The sequence below is a fragment of the Sesamum indicum genome, linkage group LG14 (assembly GCF_000512975.1).
Source record: "Sesamum indicum cultivar Zhongzhi No. 13 linkage group LG14, S_indicum_v1.0, whole genome shotgun sequence".
NCBI classification, from domain to species: Eukaryota; Viridiplantae; Streptophyta; class Magnoliopsida; order Lamiales; family Pedaliaceae; genus Sesamum; species Sesamum indicum.
The window spans coordinates 1663415-1685952 of record NC_026158.1 but is presented as its reverse complement, the minus strand read 5'-3'; the positions used below and the strand labels follow the sequence as shown (position 1 = coordinate 1685952).

Here is a 22538-nt window from a genome sequence, read left to right as displayed (position 1 = left end):
TTTATTTATTTTTTAAAATTTTTTATTAACTAAGTGGATAATTTTTTTTTATAATTTTTCATTCACTCGTTCCGATTCTTTAACCAATTATTATTTTTTTTAAAAAAAATACAGTAAAGACATAGTTGGTAATTTTTTACTTTCATTCGAGAATTACATAATTTCATCAAATACCATGAGAGTATTTATAATTTTACAAACAACGAGGAGTATGCGTAATTATGCCATACCTCATAAAATATTATTGTAATTTATCCTAAATAATAATAATTAAATAAATATAAAGAAAGTCAATGATAATAACTTAGTTCATAAAAGTTAACACCACTAATCCTTCTTTTTAAGAGAAGAAATTATATCTCCAAGCAACATTAGCGTTATAATTAAACGTCGGCCACATTGAAAAATGAAAAATTTGTCTCTAAGTACACCATCTATTACCCTATAATTAAGCAAATTATTTTATAAAGATTAATAAGTATAATACCTTTGATTGGTAAAAAATTAACTAATTAAATAATAAATATATTATATTTATTTAATAATTAAGATCAGATTATTTCAACCACACACAAGATTATTAAATGCATGATTTGACATATCAAAAATATCTAGTTGAACTCCTAATCCGCACACCACCACCTCTAGCGTACGGATCCAAACACAGACCCGTCAGGTGCCCCCTCAATTCTCGCATGCAAGTTGTTACTGTCAAAGTCTTCTTACAAGAACATGACATGAGCCCCGTCCTCCTGATTTAGAATACAAAATTCTTAATCAAATTAGATTCAGATAAAATTGAATTAATTATAAAATAAGTATATTTTATATATTTTTTGATTGATTATTTTTTTTAATATATATTAGTCGCACAATAAATATATTATATTTACCATATCATTGAAATTTAACTCAACTAATCTTTGGGACCTTGTTAGACTTGATAAAACTACAATTCAACTAATTTACTACCAGTAGCTAGTAAGAATGACAGTGGTGTTAACCCGGAGATGAGGGGGCAACATCTCATGCAGAAAGTTAGCATCTATATACTGATATGCATAAGCAAAATTCTCCCTTCTTCACTTGCTGGCGTCAAAGATGGCGTACTGGCATTTCACCACATTTCTCTGCACAATCTTGCATGCCGTGACCTTACTGAAATTCTCCATTGGAGCAGATACACTTCGGCCCAACCAAACTATTGTTAATGGGCAGACTTTGATTTCTCAGAGCCAAATTTTTGAGGTGGGGTTCTTCTCCCCTGGCGCATCCGCAAATAGTTTCTTGGGCATATGGTACAGAAATACTCCAGATGTCGTTTGTTGGGTTGCGAACAGGAACAATCCCATCACAGATCCAGAAGGGGTATTTTTAGCTATAGCCAGGAATGGAGCACTGGTTATAAGCGGTGCTGGAAGGGTTATTTGGTCGGCGAATTCATCAGGCCGAGTGGCTTCCAATCCAATTTTGCAGCTCTTGGACACTGGAAATCTTGTTGTTGTAGACGAGGCTGGTGAATCTTCTTCCCCAAAGAGCTACATATGGCAGAGTTTTGACTACCCAAGTGATACCAGGTTGCCTGGGATGGACATGGTAGACAACACTGATACTGGTCAGGAGAAGTATTTGACCTCATGGAGAAATTCCGATGATCCATCCCCTGGAAATTTCAGCTACAGGATAGAAAACCAGGGCTTGGCTGAAATGGTTATTTTCCAGGGGACGACGAAAATATATCGCACTGGCCAATGGAACGGGCTTGGCTTCATGGGAACTCCCCCCTATCAGAGTCCAGCTTTCAAGTCCAATTTCGAGTTCAAGAACGATGTATTGGTATCTATGTCTGAGATTTATAACTATTCAATGGTTGCAAGATTAAGAATAGAGCCATCTGGAATTCTCCAGCGATATAGTATGAATGAGAAGAAAGATAAGTGGAATCTCGTCTTCACGCTTCCACAAGACCTATGTGACAATTATGGCCGATGTGGGCCTTATGGTATTTGCAACACTGACAAAACACCAATATGTGAGTGTTTGAAGGGATTTGCCCCTAAGGCACAACAGGAGTGGGATTGGTCCAGCGGATGTGCAAGAATTAGGCCATTGGACTGCGGGGATGGAGATGGTTTCGTTGGGCTTTCAGGGGTAAAGTTTCCTGATATGCTGAAATTTTGGTTGAATACTAGCATGACCATTGATGAATGTCGAGCCGAATGCTTGAAAAACTGCAACTGTACGGCATATGCTAATCCGTATAGAACCGGTGGACGCAGTGGTTGCTTGATTTGGTTTGGGGATCTTATTGATATCAGAGAGGTTCCTGGAGCAGATAACAAGCAAATTCTCTATATTCGCTTGCCAGTTTCGGAACTGGGTAAGGGTTTCTTATGATCACTTACTGAGAATCTTTGCAGCCTTCAAAAGTATAGGTTTCTCAATTTGTAAACATAGCAGGGACATTAAAGCCGAACAAGTTATTATTTCCACTGTGTAGTTCAGCTTAGAACTTGATAATGCAGACAAAATGTCAAGAGCTAGGAAGCATACCGTGAGTGTAAGTAAATAACAAAATCAGATGAAGATAAAACTAAATCTTGTAGCCTGTTGAAAGTTGATCAAACAGTTCTCTTTGTGTCAAAATTAGAGATGTGCCTTGATAGTTCAGGTAGAACATTTACTTGGATGTTTATGTTATACGAAGATGTTCAAAGTTTTATAATGAGGTAAGTACAAGCTTGATGTAGACAGTACAATGAACAGGATGTGAAGAATATTTCCATGAGACAGTTTTTTACCTTGCAGAATCTACCAATTTAGAGAAGACGCAAAGGAAGAAGAAAATGCCTGGAAAGGTAAGACTGACATTAGCTGCTGCTGGAGTTGTTTTCTTTTGCTTGATCTGTTGCACTACACTTGTGATTAGAAGACTTAAGAGACAAGGTAATAACTCTAGCACATAATTTCTATGACTTGTTTGTATGAACTCGAGCGAACTTTAAGCAATGTCGATTTTCCCACAGCAGCAGAAAGGAAAAATGAGGACTTAGAATTACCTTTGTTCAGATTATCAATGATTGCTGCTGCGACAAACAACTTCTCTAATGGAAACATGATCGGGGAAGGAGGTTTTGGTCTTGTATACAAGGTAAGTTTGTAGAAGAAAACCAACAGTATTTTGCCAATCTGAATGCAAAACTAACACACATGTATACGCAGGGCAACTTGTCAGCAGAAGAAGAAATAGCAGTAAAAAGACTGTCGAAAACATCCACACAAGGTCTTGAGGAGTTCAAAAATGAAGTTATTCTCATTGTCAAACTTCAACACAGAAACCTTGTCAGGCTTTTGGGATGTTGCATTGAAGGAGAGGAAAGATTGCTAATATACGAGTACATGCAGAATGGGAGCCTGGATTATTTTGTTTTTGGTATGGGCAAAGAAGTTCCTTTGTAAATTTCAATTTCTTGATCTCATTCTGCTAAACGTCAAGTTGATATAACTATCTAATGCTGATAACCACAGGATGTTTAATTTCTTGTAGATGAGACTAGAAGAAAATTGTTGACATGGCCTAAACGCTTTGATATCATAATGGGAATCGCAAGGGGACTGCTCTATCTCCATCATGATTCAAGATTAAGGATTATCCATAGAGATCTCAAAACAAGCAATATTCTACTGGATGCAAATTTGAACCCAAAAATTTCGGATTTTGGGTTAGCAAGAACTTCAGGATGTGATCAAAGTGTAGACAGGACAAAGAGAGTCGTCGGGACATAGTAAGTTCTCTTTATCTCAACAAAGCATTTAGTCACTTTCCATGTGAACTCATGGCTAACATTTTATGCAGTGGTTATATGGCTCCAGAATACGCTATTGATGGTAAGTTCTCTGTGAAATCTGATGTCTTTAGCATGGGAGTCCTGTTGTTAGAGATAGTGAGCGGCAAAAGGAACAGGGGCTTTACTTATTGTGGTCACCATCATAGCCTTTTGGGACATGTAAGTTGCACATATAAATTTATGCTTTGATTATCCAAAACTTTTAATCATGTTAGTTACATATACTTTACAACACATCTTGAAATGAGAAAAACGGTTGCAATTATCGCAGGCATGGCTATTATGGCAAGAGAACAAGGATCTAGAATTAATAGATGAATGTTTGAATGACACATTTGTTGAATCTCAAGTAAAGAGATGCATACAAGTAGGGTTATTATGCGTTCAGAGATTTCCAGAAGACAGGCCAGTCATGTCGTCTGTGCTTTTCATGTTAGGAAGTGAGGGAGTTGTTCTGCCTCAGCCCAAGGAACCTGGATTTTTCATGGAAGGGAGTTGTAGCAATAGTGCAGAAAATCATATACGAAGTACAGAGTCCAACAAAGGTTCAATCACCATTACAGAACTGGAACCCAGGTAGAGAAAAACAATGTGATTTCTTAAACTTCAGTTGAGCCTAATACAAGAAAACATCACTCTTCAACGATTTGTGCAAGAGGGTGGCTTGAAGCCGGAGTGGATTTCCTATTCCAAATCACATATATACACCAGGTGTATAAAAATTATATAATCAATTTTATCTGAAAAAGGATTTGTGGAATCCAAAGTGAGGAGATGTGTACAAGTTGGCTTGTTTGTGCGTTCAGAAATTTGCTAAAGATCGGCCGGTCATATCATCTGTGCTTCTCATGTTAGGAACTGGAGCTCAGGGAGGCGTTCACTTGTCACTATATTTTGATACGTGCGAAGGTTGATCGAAGTATAGGCTTAATCTAAGACGCCAGGCGAAAAATATATGAGAATTATATCGACCCGGCCCGGGTTAAGAGGCATGCTCTTGAGCTCTCTGATAAGTCTACCGAAAAAAAATAAATAAATAGAATTTATTAGTCAATAAATGATAAAACTTATTAATAAATAACTTATAAAAATTTATTATTAAATAACTAAAACTTATTTAAAAACAATGAAGATGTTCAAGAACTTCCCACGACTTCCTCGGTTGTGGAGACTAGATTTCTGCACTAGTGTGCGAAGAAAGCAGTGGTGGAGGGCGGGCGAAGAGGCGTCCGGGCTGGGCGAGAAGCGGCAGATTTGGGGAAGAAGACGACCTAGTTCCCTAATTTTTCATTTATTTTTTGTTCTTTTTCTTGAAAACTAAAGAAAAAGAAAAAACCTAAAGAAATTTAAAAAAATTAAATAGAAGTGTAATTTTATATTTTTAAAGGAGTGTAGGTGTATAATTAATCTTTAAAATTAATAAGTATCTAAAAGGATATGTTGGCAAAATAAAAAATTGCGAGAAATTTTACAAATATTCATACTTTTTTCATATAGATAATAGTAAATTACAACATGTGCCTACGAGGTTTTTATTAATTAAAAATATTTTTTCGCTGTTTGAAAAATTATAAATATTTCTTAAAATTATAAATAACTTAACAAATATCCTTTATGATAAATCATTATAAAAAAAAATTATTATAATTTTTTAAATAATAAAAAATATTTATAATTAAAGCAAACCTCACAAAAATCGTTATATTTTTACCTACAAATAATAATGTGCCTACAAGCATATAAAAATGAACCCAACATTATTTTCTATGGCCTAAATTAGGACTAGGCTAATTGCTGGCTGCAGCTTGCCCTCTTCCACAAACCATTTGATATAGACGTAAAGAAATGTACAATCTAAAAAGGTAAGGCTTAGGGAATAGAGGGGAGCGCGATCTAGAAAATGATCGACTTCATTGAAAATATACGAGTTCCAGAGAGAATATTTTTATTTAGGGGACAAATATCTATCTCGAGATTGTTATAAGAGAATTTTACGAGACAAACAATACGTGTTCTTGCCCAAGATAAAAGACAAGATATTATCTGATATCTTGAAGGATTTGTACGAGATAAGCTAGTATGAAAGAAGAGATTTTATACATCTTCCTAAAAAATGTACCAAGTGCCCCTTTTTTTTACACTCTATAAATAGGAATAATTTATTAAGGAAAAGGCAAATAATTTAAAAAAAAAAAAAAAACTTTTTACACCAACCATCCTTGAGATCTATAAAAACCGCCCTTATCTCACCATTGAAGAATGATACTTTCTTGTATTATGCCCAAATGAAGTGCAAAAAATCACATGGCTTTTCTCTACCTGGCTTCCAGTTCAGTAATGGTGATTGAACCTTCGATGGTCTCCCTACTTGGTGTATGATTGTCTGCACTATTGCTACAACTCCCTTCCATGAAAAACCCAGGTTCCTTGGGCTGAGGCAGAACAACTCCCTCACTTCCTAACATGAAAAGCACAGACGACATGACTGGCCTGTCTTCTGGAAATCTCTGAACGCATAATAACCCCACTTGTATGCATCTCTTTACTTGAGATTCAACAAATGTGTCCTTCAGACATTCATCCATTAACTCTAGATCCATGTTCTCTTGCCATAGCAGCCATGCCTGTGATAATTGCAACCATTTTTCTCATTTCAAACGCTAGCGCTTACCGCTAACAAGAGTTCAAGAGGGCTGTGTTGTAAAGTATTTGCAACTAGCATGAAAAGTGGCTTAAATTTATGGAAAATTATCCCTTAAATTTACACGTGCGACTTACATGTCCCAAAAGGTTATGATGGTGATTGGAATAATTAGAGCCTCTGTTCCTTTTGCCGCTCACTATCTCTAACAAGAGGACTCCCATGCTAAAGACATTGGATTTCACAGAGAACTTCCCGTGAATAGCATATTCTGGAGCCATATAACCACTATATACAATGTTAGCCATGAGGTCGGATGGAAAATGACAAAGTGCTTTGTTGAGATAAAAGAGAACTTACTAAGTCCCGACAACTCTCTTTGTCCTGTCAGTAATTTGATCACCTCCCGACGTTCTTGCTAAGCCAAAGTCAGAAATTTTTGGATTCAAATTTGCATCCAGTAAAATATTGCTCGTTTTCAAATCTCTATGGATAATCATTAATCTTGAATCATGATGGAGATAGAGCAGTCCCCTTGCGATTCCCTTTATGATATTAAAGCATTCAGGCCATGTCAACAATTTTCTTCTAGTCTCATCTACGAGAAATTAAACATCTTGTGGTCATCAGCATTAGATACTTAAATCAACTTGAAGTACGGCAGAATGAGATCAAGAAACTGAAATTTACTAGGGATTTTCTTTGGCCATACCAAAAACAAAATAATCCAAGCTGCCATTCTGCATGTACTCATATATTAGCAATCTTTCATCTCTTTCAATGCAACATCCTAAAAGCCTGACGAGGTTTCTATGTTGAAGTTTGGCAATGAGAATAACTTCATTTTTGAACTCTTCAAGACCTTGTGTGGATGTTTTCGACAGTCTTTTTACTGCTATTTCTTCTTGCGCTGACAAGTTTCCCTGCGTATACGTGTGTTTTGGTTTTGCATTCAGATCGGCAAGATACTGTTTATTTTCTTCCAACAACTTACCTTGTATACAGGACCAAAACCTCCTTCCCCAATCATGTTTCCACTAGAGAAGTTGTTTGTAGCAGCAGCAATCATTGATAATCTGAACAAAGGCAATTCTAAATCCTCAAATTTCCTTCCTGCTGCTGTGGAGAAAACGACATTGCTTAAAGTTTGCTCGAGTTCATACTTTCAAACGAGTGATAGAACATTATTTACTAGTGTTGTTACCTCATCTCTTCAGTCTTCTAATCACAAGCATAGCGCAACAGATGAAGCAAAAGAAAACAGCTCCAGAAGCAGCTAATATAAGTGTGAACTTTTCTGGCATTTTCTTCCGATTCGTCTTCTGTAAATTATTGTTAGATTCTGCAAGGGAAAAAACTGTCTCACAGAAATATTCTTCAAGGTTATCTGAACTATCAAGGCACATTAAATACAGAGAACTGTTTTATTTATCTTCATTTGATTTTGTTATTTATTAACACTATGGTATGCTTCATAGTTCTTGACATTTAATCTGTACTATCAAGTTCTAAGCTGAGCTAGACAGTAACTTGTTTGGTTTTAATGTCCCCGCTATGTTTACAAATTGAGATACCTATACTTTTGAAGGCTGCAAAGATTCTCAGTAAGTGACCATAAGAAACACTTACCCAGTTCCGAAATTGGCAAGCGAATATAGAGAATTTGCTTGTTATCTGCTCCGGGAACCTCTCTGATATCAATAAGATCCTCATACCATATCAAGCAACCACTGCGTCCACCAGTTATGTATGGATTAGCATATGCCGTGCAGTTACAGTTTTTCAAGCATTCGGCTTGACATTCACCAAGGGTCATGCTAGTATTCAACCAAAATTTCAGCATATCAGGAAACTTTACCCCTGAAACCCCAATGAAACCATCTCCATCCCCGCAGTTCAATGGCCTAATTCTTGCACATCCGCTGGACCAATCCCACTCCTGTTGTGCCTTAGGAGCAAATCCCTTCAAACACTCACATATCCGTGTTTTGCCAGTGCTACAAATACCGTAAGGCCCACATCGGCCATAATTGTCACATAGGTCTTGTGGAAGCGTGAAGACGAGATTCCACTTATCTTTCTTCTCATTCATACTATAACGCTGGAGAATTCCAGATGGCTCTATTATTATTCTTGCAACAGTTGAATAGTTGTAAATCTCAGACATAGACTCTAATACATCGTTCTTGAACTTGAAATCGGACTTGAAATCTGGACTCTGATAGGGGGGAGTTCCCATGAAGCCAAGCCCATTCCATTGGCCAGTGCCATATATTTTGGTGGTCCCCTGGAAAATAACCAATTCAGCCAAGCCCTGATTTTCTATCCTGTAAGTGAAATTTCCAGGGGATGGATCATCGGAATTTCGCCATGAGGTCAAATACTTCTCCTGACCAGCATCAGTGTTGTCTACCATGTTCATCCCAGGCAACCTGGTATCACTTGGATAGTCAAAACTCTGCCATATGTAGCTCTTTTGAGAAGAAGATTCACCAGTCTCATCTACAACAAGAAGATTTCCAGTGTCCAACAGCTGCAAAATTGGATTTGAAGCCCCCCCTGATGAATTCGTCGACCAGATAACCCTTCCCGCCCTGCTTATAACTAGCGATCCATTCCTGGCTATGGCTAAAACTACCCCGTCTGCATCTCTGATCGGATTGTTTCTGTTTGCAACCCAACAAACGACATCCGGAGTATTTCTGTACCATATGCCCAAGAAACTATTTGTGGATTCACCAGGGGAGAAGAACCCCGCCTCAAAAATTTGGCTCGGAGAAATCAAAGTCTGCCCATTAACAATAGTTTGGTTCGGAAAAAGTGTATCTGCTCCAATGGAGAATTTCAGGAAGGTCACAGCATGGAAGATTGTGTAGAGAAATGTGATGAAATGCAAGAACGCCATTGTTGACGGCAGCAAGTGATGAAGGAACTAGTTTTCCTTAGTTTATGCATATCAGTATTTAGATGCTAAATTTCGTTATGTAATGCTCTCTCCTGATCTCCGAGTTAACAGTACATATTTCTGCATTACATTGGTAGTAAAGTAGTTGAGTTGTGGTTTTATAAGCTCTAACTGGGCTCATGTCATGTCCTTGTAAGAAGAGTTTACTCTTAAATACATTCACAGCAACAACTTGTATGTGATGTGGTTTCTTGGGGCATCGCTGCCAACCTGTCTAACTCAAATCATGTCTGTAGTCAAAAGATGTTCATTCTCAAATGAAGGAATGGGATATTTACAGGGACTAGTAATGAATGCCTGTCTTGATCAAATATATTAATTAATTTAGAATAAAAAAATATATTCTCAAAATATTGTATCTTAATATTTAAGAAAATTTCAAATCAATTGAAAACACTAAATTTTAATTAACAATATAACTTAAATATTTGGTAATCCAGTTATCTTCATAACTCTCTCTCTCCCCATTTTCTTCTTGCTTCTTTGATAGATTTTGTCATATATTTTCTTTTCAAATTATTAAGAGTTTTTTCGTTATAGCTTGAAATTTGAATCTCAAATTGTTTTTATTTTTATTTTTTGCGCAATCCTCTTTTTTCTTCAGTAGAGTCCTCATTTTTGTTGATTGCAATGAGAAATTGAAATTCTATACAATTTTGTAAAAGCGTCGCCCAAACTGTAGCTAAAAAGAAATTCATATAAAATATAGTTTATGGTTAGTCGAAACTTTTGAATAATGAATTCACAAAAATTCAAACTTGTATTTTTTGTATTGTAGTTTAATATACTCTTAAGTAATCATTGTCAACTATTTTCTTAATTAATTTTTTCACTATACCAAAAAAATATATTATTGAAAGAAAAATTCTAAGTTAATTTATCATATTTAGTTAGCATAAACATATATTAAGTAAATATTTTTTATAAATAATGAGAATTAAAAAAATAAAATTTGCTTAATTACACAAAATATACCGAGTCGTAACTTATGTGTACTTATCATAAAAATATTATAAGTTCAATTAAGGATTTATAACATGTATTAATGGTAATTAATATACTTTAGTTTATAGATAAAACACTAATTTTGTTATCGAAGTCTATTTGTGCAATTCAATGTGTACTTTTGCAGAAGCTTTAGCTTGAAATTAAATAATTATTTTGTTTCTAAGAAAATTAGTTTATACGTCTATCAAAAGGTACTGAATAAATTTATATCGACTTATATAAATATATTACAAAATAAAATAAAGAAAAGTAATAAATATAAGATCAATTGTGGATCACTTCAAGTTTAAAAGGTACCAAATTGATCATTCTTATATATTAATAATTTATTAAAATAATCTGATTAATAGTTATTTTTATAATACTTATCACAATCTTATTAGTAATCTTATTAGTAACTATGTTAATAAAAGTATAATATGTAATACCTATGCTGGGAAATGTGTCAATTCCTTTCAATTTTCTTGAATTATTTTAATCGTCTCGTGTTATATCATAAGTATATTTTTCATCTTGTAAGTATATATATTATAAATATAATATTAAAAAGAAATTAATATGAGTAAATAAATATAATGTGAAACCAATTAATAAAAAAAGTAATAAGTATATTATTTTACATTTTTATTCTTATTAAAATAATATTAGAGGGTTAAAGAAAAGAAAATGATGTGGCATTTGAGTTGGTAAGTGCCAAGTGCCAACATCATTCAGTAGACATCAACAAAGGATTTCATTGGCCAAGGGGGGCATACACATTGAGTCTTGTTGGTTGGCGCCTGTGTGCAGAATGGCGGAAATGCCGCACCGGAGTTGTGAGGAGGAGGAGGTGGCCGCAAACCGTAAAGAAGGGGTGGCCTGATGCCAGATGGCGGTGACTCGAATAGAGGCAGAAATCTGGCAAGATGCTTCGGGACGACAAAGAAATCGGCATATAACTAGGATTTTTGGTCAGCGCGGTCGTGGTGGAGATTTGGCATAAGCAGCGGGAGCGATGCGCCGGGGACGATGCTGAGGTACATTTTTTCCCTCCACTGCCCTGTCAGCAAATCGATGTGGCAACTAATGCCACATCTTGTTCCTTTTTTAAAAAATAAATCCATGTAATCGTCACGTAATGTTAAATCAGCCAAATTTAAAAATTACGTGAATGGTCATCTATCATTTTTTGGCCAATTTGGAGAAAATTCGGCTACTTAGATGACATTTTGGAACCTTAAAAAATTAGAAGACTAAAACAAAAGATAGCTAAAATGCCATTAATCCAAATCTTATGCATATCCACTTATTTAATTTCATTGAACATACAATAGTGTGAGGTTATCTTCTACTCATTGGATACAGTCTAGTTAATTTGAAAATATGATAATTTTCTTGGGGTGACGGAATAAAACCTTACTCGTTGTCAGGCCCATAGTTGTTAATAGCGCACGGCGAGCCATCGCGCTATAGTCCCCTAGAGCCATGGCGCACAGCGCTGCACGCGCATTTTTATAGTATGGACATATATAAAAATAAATGATATATTTCATATATCAATATATATTCACATTAATAATGCACAAATAAGTAAATACAAATACTAGAAATATTATAATCATCATACCATAAAAGAAACTTGCAAAATAATAAGTCATGGGAAAAACAAAAGAGTTCACAATATGCAAGATAATTAAACAAATCCTACGTTTCTAGTTTCACTCATTTTGCAAGATATTTTTTATTTCTTTAATTTTAAGCCCCAGTCCAAAAGGGCTGCGGCTTCACTATGGCGCGCCATGGATTACGGGCAGAATGGTGCGCCATGGCGTCTCCATAAGCAACTCAAAAATGGCGCTGAGCCAGCGCAATGTGCCCCAAGGCACGCCATTAAGAACTATGGTCAGGCCTACATCGACTATACCGACTACAAAAATAGATACAAGGGTGTAAATAGGTGGAACAATATGCTATACAAGTTTGTTTCCTGTCTAACCATAAAAAAAAAGAGTGATTTTCTATCTGGGCTCTGGCATTGTAATGGTGACTTCATTAGCTGAACTTGCTGTATGCGTGCTTGTTGCACTCTGGGCAGCAAGAACGTCTCTTTCAGTGAAGAAACCTGGCTGCTTGGCCTCAGGAAATACACCTTCATTGCCCAACATCAGAACCACAGACGACATAGTCGGCCTGTCTTCTGGATTTTGTTGCACGCATAACAGACCAACATGAATTGATCTCACCACTTCAGAGAAGTAAAATGAGTCTCCAAGACACGAGTCCACCAGTTCCAGCTGTCTCCCTTCTTTATAAAGTGTCCATGCCTGTCAAGATTAGTTGAATATATATGACATTTCCCCCACAAAAATAAAAAATAATAATATGATTTTCACTTTAAAGGAAAAAACGAAATGCTACAATTACATGTGTTTTAAAATTAGATGCAAAACTACTATGCAATTATATTTTAGAAATATAACGTTTGTATCGTATTGGATTTTGAAATATTACCATATGTTGAGACGAAATAAGATATAGTTACAAATTTGAAAGAGACAATGTGAGTATAGTCGCTACCGATAGTAATGCAGGAAGGCTGTTGTTGTAATTAACCATGTTAATAGATCTCCAAGGAAGACTTACATGTCCAAGAAGGTTGAGATTGTGATCACTGTGGGAAAATCCTCTGTTTCTTCTTCCACTCACAATTTCTAGCACTAGGACACCAAAGCTAAATACATCTGATTTTACTGAAAACAGGCCATCCACAGCGTATTCTGGAGACATGTAGCCACTGCAATGGAGTAGTAGTTAGATCATGATTGAAAAAACAATGGAACAGGACGAATTGTAACTATAGTGAGATTGTTGAGATGCTTACTACGTTCCAACAACTCGACGTGTCTTAGCTTCAGTCTCGTTGCCTCCAAAACTTCTAGCCATTCCGAAGTCTGATATCTTTGGGTTCATGTCACTGTCCAGCAATATGTTGCTTGCCTTGAGGTCCCGATGAATGATTCTCAACCGGGAATCTTGATGAAGATACAAGAGTCCCCTAGCAATTCCGTTGATTATATTGAAACGTGTTTGCCAATCGAGTAACTTGCTTCTTGTTTGATCTGCCAAAATTCTTTTTTAGTCAGTTTCTCCTGTCGAAATTCTTGAAAATCAAGTAAATCCACCATGTACTTTATTGCTTATAGACTTGATCCACAGCAGATAATGGTCTAGCAATTTCAATAAACTCATAAGACATTATGCTGTGTTTTTTCTGTAACGTAATCCAATTCTTGACCCGACTGTATAAACTTAGAATGCTCACCAAATAAAATGACATCCAGGCTTTTGTTAGGCATGTATTCATAGATCAACATAGTTTCCTCTTCTTGGATGCAGCATCCTAGAAGCCTGACCAGATTCCGATGTTGAAGTTTCGCAATGAAGATGACCTCGTTCTTGAATTCATCAAGTCCTTGCATGGAGTCCTTTGATAACCTCTTCACAGCAATTTCTTGACCTTCTTCCAGAATGCCCTGGAATCAGATCTTGTTCATGTTAAAGGTAATAATTACATCTTTAAAGTAATTCTAGACTTATTCATTGCTTAGAGGTTTTGCTTTATTCTGTCCTAACAGGAGGTTTTACACTAATGCTGTGCTCTGTTATTCGGACAAAACCACATTAAGCTGTGGAAAAACTTACCTTATAAACAGGTCCAAATCCACCTTCTCCAAGCTTATTGTTCATTGAAAAGTTATTAGTAGCTTTTGTAATAACAGATAAATTGAACAATGGTAGCTCAGAGTCTTTGTCATGAGGACTATATTGTACTGCAACGGAAAAAATGGTAAGATTAGAGTCTAGCATAGGGAAGTGGAAGAAGAATTCTCATTCTTCTTGTCTCAACAATTTTGGAGGACTCTTCTTTTCATCTGCATCGTAAAATACGCATTCAACTGACCTTCTTTTTTCTGCTTCTGATTGTTTGTCCTCTTTAGAATGCAGAGGAAGAGGCTCAGGCCTATAAGTATTACTCCCACTGCTGACGCCAAGCTCGCTATGAGAACCACCCTATTCTTTCCTTTAGAGTCTGCAACATTTTTGATCCAGATAAGAGGAACACATTTCATGAAAAGCATCAGAAGACTAAATCAAGACCTTGATTCCTCCCCTCGTTTTGCACTGCTTAGTATCTAACTTGTTTTTGAATGCGAACAAACAACTCATTTTACCAAATCCGTCTTTTAAATCAAACCAATTTCACGGTGCAATTCCGTGTCAGAGAATAAGTCAGATGCACGCCATTTATGATAGAAAAGATAGCAAATTTATAACAAGGTATCAAAGAATTGTTTGTTTGGGCTGATATCTTACCTGACTCAGAGGAAGCCATTCTGATGTAAATATCTTGTCCATCTGGAGACAGGCTTCTGATATCAACTAAGTCGCCAAGCCAAAACAGGCATCCACTTCCGCTGCTCATGTTTAACTGTGTGTAAGCCGTGCAGGAGCAATTCCTGGAGCAGTGGGTTCTGCATTCGTCAAGCGTCATGCTCTTATTATACCATGAATTTCTCGAGTCTGGCAATTTAATTCCAGAATACCTCAAAAAGATATCTCCTTGGCAACTCAAATTAGCCCTCCTTATACATCCATTGGACCAATCTGCTCCAACCCAAGCCTGTGGATCTTTAGGCACAAATCTTTCCAAACATCCACAAGACGGAGAATTAGCGATATTGCACCTGCCATACGCACCACATAGCTTGTATGTGTCGCATATATCTGCCGGCATATTCATATACGTCGCCCACCCCTGAGTTCGATCAACCCACGTCAATCTCTGTGCAACTCCATTTGGATTTACGGTAAACCTGGAAACAACTGACCTATCAATCGTATCTTCCCGGTAAGTTACCTCAGTTTCATTCATCACAAACAATAGCCTGTACGTGGGATCTTCCCTCGCATTGGGCGTCCCACTGAAGCGTATTCCATTCCAGGGCCCGATTCTATACACCACGTCTGCACTCTTTTTGAGGAGTATTTGTGGATATCCAGTGGGATCCAAGTGAAAACTGAACTCCCCCGGAGCAGGATCATCGCTGGTTCTCCAGGACAAATAGTAAGTTTCCAGGCCTGTCACCAAATTCCTTCCAAATTTCATACCTGGTAAGTAAGTATCAGTAGGATGATCGAAACTCTGCCAGAGTAAATTCTCTGGGGATTCATCATCGACATCTCTCACGACTATATTCCCATCATCCAGCAACTGCGCTACCGGATTCTGAACAGCCCTGGACGTGTTAGACGACCATACTACGCCGTCGGTATCATTGAGCAGAACCAGGAGCCCTGGCTCAACAACCCGCAAGATCCCTCTTCTGTTTGTGAGCGGAACTTCTCTGTTCGCCACCCAAACAATTGTTGTTACTGTAAGATTCTTGAACCACAGCCCCAGGTAGCGATTGCTGGAATTTCCAGGGCTGAAGAATCCCAGTTCGAACCTTCCTCCAGATGACACCAAGGTCTCCCCATCCCTAATGCTTCGAGTTGCATTTATGGTATCCGACGCAGCAGATATCAGTTGCAAAATCAGGGGGAAGATTATAAGGAGTGAAAAGAAACATTTCCAGGATGAGTCCATGTGAAAAGTTGTCTTCATACTCTCTCTGGAATGAAGTTAATTTAATATCAAATGATTTGCACGTAAAGTCGTCGTTATTCCAAGGTTTACCAGTCCTGAGATGGCGGGCAGTGATTTTTGTAAACGAAAATATGATCTTCAAACGAATCAGGACAAATTGTAGCAGCCAGACAATGTCAATGAACCCTAAGTTTGATCCAGTGAAGTCAATTCTCGTGATTGAAATATATGTTCTGTGTGGGCAGCAGGGTTCTTCTTCTGAGTTTCGTCAAACAAAATTTCCAAGAACAACTGGCTGGCTCCGGTCTTGCATCTCCACTATGAATGTAATGTAAGACTTGGATTCTTTTTTTCTTCATCATGATTGGAGAGATTGGAGAACTTTTTGGGCCATATTTAGATTAGATACAAGTAAGTATAATATATTTGTTTGGATTGATTAACTATAAACCCTTTTTAAAAATATGAAGTTATATTTTTTTTTTTCAAAAGAGTTTTTAAATTATACTTGCATCCCATTCGAAAATTTCATGTTTACATTATAGGATGAAAGACACTGATATTAGTAAAAGAATTTATATAGATTTTTAATTTTGGCCCTTAATTAATATTTTCGTATTTAATTTTATACTTATAAAGGAATAAATATAATATCTAAATATAGAGTGAGGTCAACTCATAACATTTTTCTCCTTATAAATACAAAAGTATTACACGAGAGTGTTAAATGAAGGGTTAACTTGAAAATTTATGTGATTATTTTGCTAACATCAGTAATTTTCCTTCAAAATCTAAAGAAAGATTATTAGGCATATGCAGTGAATTTTGAATGTGGTGTAAATGTAATTTTAAATTTTTTTGAAAAAATGTACGGTTTTGTATTTTTAGATGAGGTATAAGTGTAATTAACTTTGAATAAGTATTTTTAATGTAATAATAAAAAGAAAACGTGTGAAAAGTCCATCCATGTGTCACATCTGTCTGTTGAAAATGATGCTTCAATCAATTAACTTGTGACTACTTATTCTAATTATTTGGTAGTAATAATTAAAATTGGGTGCCAACTGATATATTATATATAAGTAAGTTACTCTCATATTAAAAAAAAAAAAGAACAAAAAAAAATTAACAATTTATTTCTTTTTTTTTTTTAAATTGAAGCAATTTTTACCTCTCTATCTAAAGATTAATTAATTTCATGACGGGTTTAATCACTAGTCCGATTTTGAAAATATTATTAAATTTGTTGTGGCGCGTGACAAAAATATTAAAAAAAAAGAGAAAAAAAGAAAAAAAAAAAAGCGCAGATAGATCAACTCACATTGGGTTTAGGGATAATTAGGCTCGAACTGATCACTTCCACCACGTCAAGGTGATACTCTACCGCTGAGTTATATCCCTTCCCTGCCCCCATCGAGAAATGATGACTAACCTAAGTCAAAGGGTCGAGAAACTCAACGCTACTATTCTTGAACAACTTAGAGTTGGGTCTCCTAGGGATAAGCGACATAGGGCTAAAGAGAAAGTAAAAAAAGGATCTTTCGTGTATAATCCTGCATAATCTCGAAAGTTATCAGTTTATACACATGCTAGTATATAAAAAAAAATTAATAAAATATATGATATCATCTTTATATACACAATGTGTATATATTAAATGAAATAGAAAATAAAATAAAATTTATAACATAAAATCCGACTCGCATTGGCTGCGGCCTTTGCCAGACAAGTATGGGCAATGCCCTCATTCCCCTGGCTAGTATACCTTAGTGGTAGGTGGTCGATTCTAACTTTTAAAAATAATTTAATACTTTTTGAAATAATTTTTCAGACTTTTTCAACCGATCAATTTGAATTTGAAATTAGTTTTATGTCTTATGAGGAAAATAAAAAATATTCAATTTTGATTTAATATATTTGAAAAATTCAAACAAGAATGAATTTTTAATGATCGATTTTTAAATAAAAAATCAGATATAATTTTTTATTATGATAAATTATCATAGTTAAAAGTAAAAAATTGTGACAAATACTACTTAAAGACGGTTGGACAGTAGATATTAGTCATTGTGTTTGCAAGGAGAGCAAAAACGTCAATCCACAGCTAAAAAAATATGACAAATATTATGGTCATAGATACATAAAAAATGTTACTTAATTTTGGTCAAAATTTAAATTTTTATATTAATTTTATTTAATCGTGGTAGATAATATTAATTTGCTATAGGTTTTAAACCATAGTGATTTATAATATAGGAAAAAATCCATTTTTTTTACTTTTTTCTAGTGATCGAAAACTTAATTTTTTCTTTTTTGACGAACACCATATAATATAGAAAGGACGTATTAAAACTTGAATCCAAGAATACAATTGAGCACAATGACTTGATTCAATTTTCTATTCTGAATTATATTATTATATTTTATATTTTTATTTAATATAATTATGGTAGCTATTTATTTTATTTGATACAAAAAATTGCATTTATAAAGTATATATATAAAATAGGATAGAAAAAAAATGTAATAAGAGTACAAAATGGAAATTTTGATCCGCAATACGACAGGCCAAAGAAGAATATCAGACAAGAATAGTTATGCCAAAAGACGCAAACGATCCAATTATAAAGCTGAAAACGAAACATCCAAGAAAATTTATTATTGCCTACAAACTTTTGACATATGTAATAAATTTTATGTTTCGATAGATTTTTTTTTTCTGTCATATGCAATTCATTATATCATTTAATATATTTAAATTTAAATATTAATTTAATACATCAATAATTAAAATCAATAAATACGTTCAAATACGACAAAAAGACACAAAATACTGTATAAATAGACTTACACCAACATTTACAAAACTCAAACTCACAACTTTTCGAGAATTTATGAGGAACGGGCTAAAATAGTGAAGATCGGAAAAGGTGTATTGCAAAATTCCAAATCCACAGGTCAGACTCCATATTATTCATAAAAAAGTTATATGCTTGTCTTATCTATTAAATATAGATTCTTATTTATTATCTTTTTATTTTCTTACTTGTATTATTTTACATCTGCCATTTTATATTTTTTAGTGTTTAATTTTGTTTATTTATTTAATTTTCTAAATTTATATATATATATATATATATGTATTTGTGTGAAATGCATCTGCACGCAAGTGATTCAAAATTTTCAAGCCAAGCGACCCAATTGGGCAAATGACCTAACTAATTGACCAATTTAATCGTCGCTTCAATACTTTTTTTTAAATAATATTTTAATTCAATGACTACACCAGTACAATTAAAAAGGATTTATCCCTTTATGTTAATAAAAAAAATATTAAAAAATTCTGTGAAAAATAAAGTGCAATTTACCTTTCCTGTCACACTAGAAATGATGCAATTTCACTTTATTTTTTCATATGATTTTTTTTATATTTTTCATTAACACAATAATTTTACTTTTTTTTTTCATATGATTTTTTTTATATTTTTCATTAACACAATGGGTAAATTGTATTTAACTCTAATTAAAAATAATAATAAATTATATTAATTCAATCAATATGATTAAAATTAGTAACAAATTACAGTATCTTAATAGCCCAAATAAAATGAGATAAATGGCCACATATCCGGTAGCGTATTTATGAAGTAAAAGGTATTTTCTAGTGATTTTACAATCAATTATATGTCAAAAGGGGGAAAAACTCATGTTAAAGAAATCACAAAATTCATGATATAGGACATAATTATTTGCACCACGAGTCCTAGTTTAATTGATACAACTAAGGCCAATTATTACTAGACCGTGAGTTTGAATTCCATCAATATATGTGTATTATTTTATTTTAATATTAATTATTAATCTACTATAATACTTGTTATTAATTATACTCATATTTAATTTTAATAATTGATGTATCTATACTATATATAATTGCAAAAGTGTGAATTGGTATCTCAATTATTTTGATATATCAATATTAATATTTAATTTAATTTTAATTTATTAACTTTCCACCTTCCATCTAACTTCCCACTGCCCCATTATCTTTTAATAGTTATATTTTTTTTAGATTTAATTCTATTTCTTATCACTATTTTTTATAATTTAATATTAACTTATTATCTTATATGTTATATTAAATAATAAATATTATATTTTAAATAATATTTATAAAAGTCGCACATATAGAGCGTATGCCACAAATTACTACTATTAATTATTGATTAAAATTTATAATATACTTGTAAGTTTGTAACCAATCCACTAAAAAAGGGCAAATTACAACCATTTTCCTAAAATTTGAATTATAATTTCTTTTTGTTGTTTGAAAAATTACAAGTACCTCTTCTGATTTTAGCTTTCATTTCACTAACTTCTGTTAGGTTTTTCATTCAATTTTTATAATGAATTGATCAAAATGTCCTTTTGGATTATGAATTATAATTTTATATTATTTTTTTGGGATTTTTTTAGAAAAAATGATGGACTAATATGTCCAATAGATTATCCACTTTACCACTTGTAGAGTTTTATTTTTAATTTCTTATATTTTTTCAAATGTTTTTTTAAAAAAATTAACAAGGGTAAAATAATAATTTTCACCACATCATTTAGGAATTATGTAATTATTTTGAATTTAAAAAAATATTTATAATTTTTCAAATAATAAAAAAATATATATAATTACGCAAATCTTCGTTGGAGATAACTACAAGAAAAGAAAGAAAAAAGAAAAAAGAGAGTGTAATTACTCGAAACCTACAACGGGAAACTGAGTAAGAATTTCTTATCATTCCGTGTCCAAGAAAGTTCCAAGAAGAAACTTCGTCTCCCCTCGGTACGAAATGACGGTTGTACCCTCGAAGAATAGACCACCGCCATGATGGAAAACGAGAGGCAATTTCTCTCATGCATTAAAAACAAAGCGTAGCCATCTGACCTTTTCTTCGCGTCTCTGTGTTGTTAACATAACTGTCCCTGAGTTGTCCGCAGTATGTATGTTCTTCGCAATGGTCCCCCTATCCTTCTCCGAAACTCCTTTTGAGTTCTCTCCTCTATATTACAGTGCCCCAATTCCCCTTCTTGAACCATTCCAAAACCATCATCTTTCTTGAAAGCTTAAAGAAGTTGGGAAAAAGAAAGAATCCCATTTCATGGCGTCGAGGGATCAGTCAAGTTTCCAGGATTTCTTGCCCCTGATGGCGGAGAAGCTTGGAGGGGATGGACTGATTGGGGAGCTCTGCAATGGGTTTCGGCTGTTGATGGATTCTGAGAAAGGGGTCATCACGTTTGAGAGTCTTAAGAAGAATTCTGCTTTGTTGGGGCTGCAAGAACTGTCTGATGATGATCTTTATGGCATGCTTCGAGAAGGCGACTTTGATGGAGATGGGGCCCTCAACCAGATGGAGTTTTGTGTGTTGATGTTCAGATTGAGTCCTGAATTGATGGAGCAGTCTGAGTTGTGGTTGGAAGAGGCTCTTCAACAAGAGGGCTTCCAAGATTGTAACTTTTGTTTGTAATGATTCTAACTTTTCTTCTTCCTGGTCTTTTTTCTAATTGAGTTCTTGATGTTATGTAATCCTGCGAATCATTGAGTTGTAATTGGGAGATGATTAATTTCAAATTATACAGAAACTAACAGAAGTGGAATTCGTTGGACCTTTTGCTTTTACATAACTTGTTATCATGTTGATTGCCAAAAGATTTGACTTTATAGAATAGACATGGAAATTCCTACTCAAGTAATATGAGAATTGATTGAATTCTTGTTGAGCTACTTTCTTTGTATCTAGCAAGGATGAAGGGGGCTATCTCTCTGTTCTTTTACAGTGTTTTCTGAATTTTGGTGCGAACTGCAAATGTACCACGTAAATACCTGAAAAGTATGATGAAAATGATTGTTGTAAAGGACCAATGTTCTTATCAAAAGGTATATTAAGGAGATGAAACTTTTCTTGTTCAGTTTTTACATTTTGGTGGCCTGGACTTTAACAGCAATCCAAGCCATAATTTTAGTTCTATTTTTCATGTTACAACGTTTCACGGATCTGCCTTCTTGCTCTTTTTATGATCCTTTCTTTTACTTCCTCTCATTCTTGTTCTGTTGTTGACATATGAGCTTCTATCATCATTAGTATGTCACTTTCAAAATCTGGGTGGGGTGATGTATGTTAAGACTATGACCAGCAGTGTGATCTCAAGTAGTTCCAAGTCCTGAATTATGGAACTATTACAAATTATTATCTGAAAGTATCTGTGGCATCCCTCAATGACATTTAGCGCTTCTTCACTAGATCCTGACCTTAACCCTTCATTAATTAATTGAAATAATATATAGGAACTTGCCATGAATTCAACTGTAAAGACTATGGGACAAAAAGCAAGATGAAAGGAGAAGTAATCTGTGTAATCTGAACACAGGTGTCTTAATTGTGTCATGTTGGAATA

General features: G+C 34.5%; 4 protein-coding genes across 5 annotated transcripts; 2 read left to right on the top strand and 2 right to left on the bottom strand.

Annotated features, from left to right (window-relative positions):
* On the top strand, window positions 980-4795 carry LOC105176755 (G-type lectin S-receptor-like serine/threonine-protein kinase At4g27290). 2 transcript variants are annotated; one of them, XM_011099656.2, is made up of 7 exons: window positions 980-2380; window positions 2809-2946; window positions 3030-3151; window positions 3223-3433; window positions 3548-3785; window positions 3857-4007; window positions 4120-4795. In XM_011099656.2, exons 1-7 carry the CDS (start codon window positions 1102-1104, stop codon window positions 4426-4428), a joined length of 2448 nt encoding a protein of 815 aa, XP_011097958.1. In that variant the 5' UTR covers window positions 980-1101; the 3' UTR covers window positions 4429-4795. The 2 variants fall into 2 exon arrangements, with proteins under 2 accessions (XP_011097958.1, XP_011097957.1); XM_011099655.2 differs by having other exon boundaries at window positions 3027-3151.
* On the bottom strand, window positions 6164-9497 carry LOC105176772 (G-type lectin S-receptor-like serine/threonine-protein kinase At4g27290). Its single transcript, XM_020698831.1, has 7 exons — window positions 8119-9497; window positions 7752-7831; window positions 7484-7651; window positions 7202-7412; window positions 6850-7087; window positions 6627-6777; window positions 6164-6472 (listed from the first exon to the last, which is right to left on the bottom strand). Exons 1-7 carry the CDS (start codon window positions 9392-9394, stop codon window positions 6164-6166), a joined length of 2433 nt encoding a protein of 810 aa, XP_020554490.1. The 5' UTR covers window positions 9395-9497.
* LOC105176753 (G-type lectin S-receptor-like serine/threonine-protein kinase At4g27290) lies at window positions 12116-16396 on the bottom strand. Its single transcript, XM_011099653.2, has 7 exons — window positions 14816-16396; window positions 14403-14531; window positions 14144-14271; window positions 13764-13974; window positions 13323-13560; window positions 13085-13235; window positions 12116-12765 (listed from the first exon to the last, which is right to left on the bottom strand). Exons 1-7 carry the CDS (start codon window positions 16104-16106, stop codon window positions 12460-12462), a joined length of 2454 nt encoding a protein of 817 aa, XP_011097955.1. The 5' UTR covers window positions 16107-16396; the 3' UTR covers window positions 12116-12459.
* Window positions 21062-21867, top strand: LOC105176752 (calcium-binding protein PBP1-like). The gene has a single exon (XM_011099652.2). The coding sequence runs from the start codon at window positions 21245-21247 to the stop codon at window positions 21608-21610; it is 366 nt and encodes a 121-aa protein (XP_011097954.1). The 5' UTR covers window positions 21062-21244; the 3' UTR covers window positions 21611-21867.

Bases quoted from the DNA above. Each gene is read 5' to 3' on its own strand.
- LOC105176772 (XM_020698831.1), bottom strand. From the start codon at position 9,394: ATGGCGTTCTTGCATTTCATCACATTTCTCTACACAATCTTCCATGCT. The intron at 6,778-6,849 runs GTAAGTTCTCTT...CATTGTATATAG, and splicing joins AAGAGAGTTGTCGGGACTTA to TGGTTATATGGCTCCAGAAT. The intron at 6,473-6,626 runs GTAAGTCGCACG...CAATTATCACAG, and splicing joins ATCATAACCTTTTGGGACAT to GCATGGCTGCTATGGCAAGA.
- LOC105176753 (XM_011099653.2), bottom strand. From the start codon at position 16,106: ATGAAGACAACTTTTCACATGGACTCATCCTGGAAATGTTTCTTTTCA. The intron at 14,272-14,402 runs GTCAGTTGAATG...TTTCCGTTGCAG, and splicing joins TCAGAAGCAGAAAAAAGAAG to TACAATATAGTCCTCATGAC. The intron at 13,975-14,143 runs GTAAGTTTTTCC...ATCTGATTCCAG, and splicing joins GATTTGGACCTGTTTATAAG to GGCATTCTGGAAGAAGGTCA.
- LOC105176755 (XM_011099655.2), top strand. From the start codon at position 1,102: ATGGCGTACTGGCATTTCACCACATTTCTCTGCACAATCTTGCATGCC. The intron at 2,381-2,808 runs GTAAGGGTTTCT...TTTACCTTGCAG, and splicing joins CTTGCCAGTTTCGGAACTGG to AATCTACCAATTTAGAGAAG. The intron at 3,152-3,222 runs GTAAGTTTGTAG...ATGTATACGCAG, and splicing joins GTTTTGGTCTTGTATACAAG to GGCAACTTGTCAGCAGAAGA.
- LOC105176752 (XM_011099652.2), top strand. From the start codon at position 21,245: ATGGCGTCGAGGGATCAGTCAAGTTTCCAGGATTTCTTGCCCCTGATG.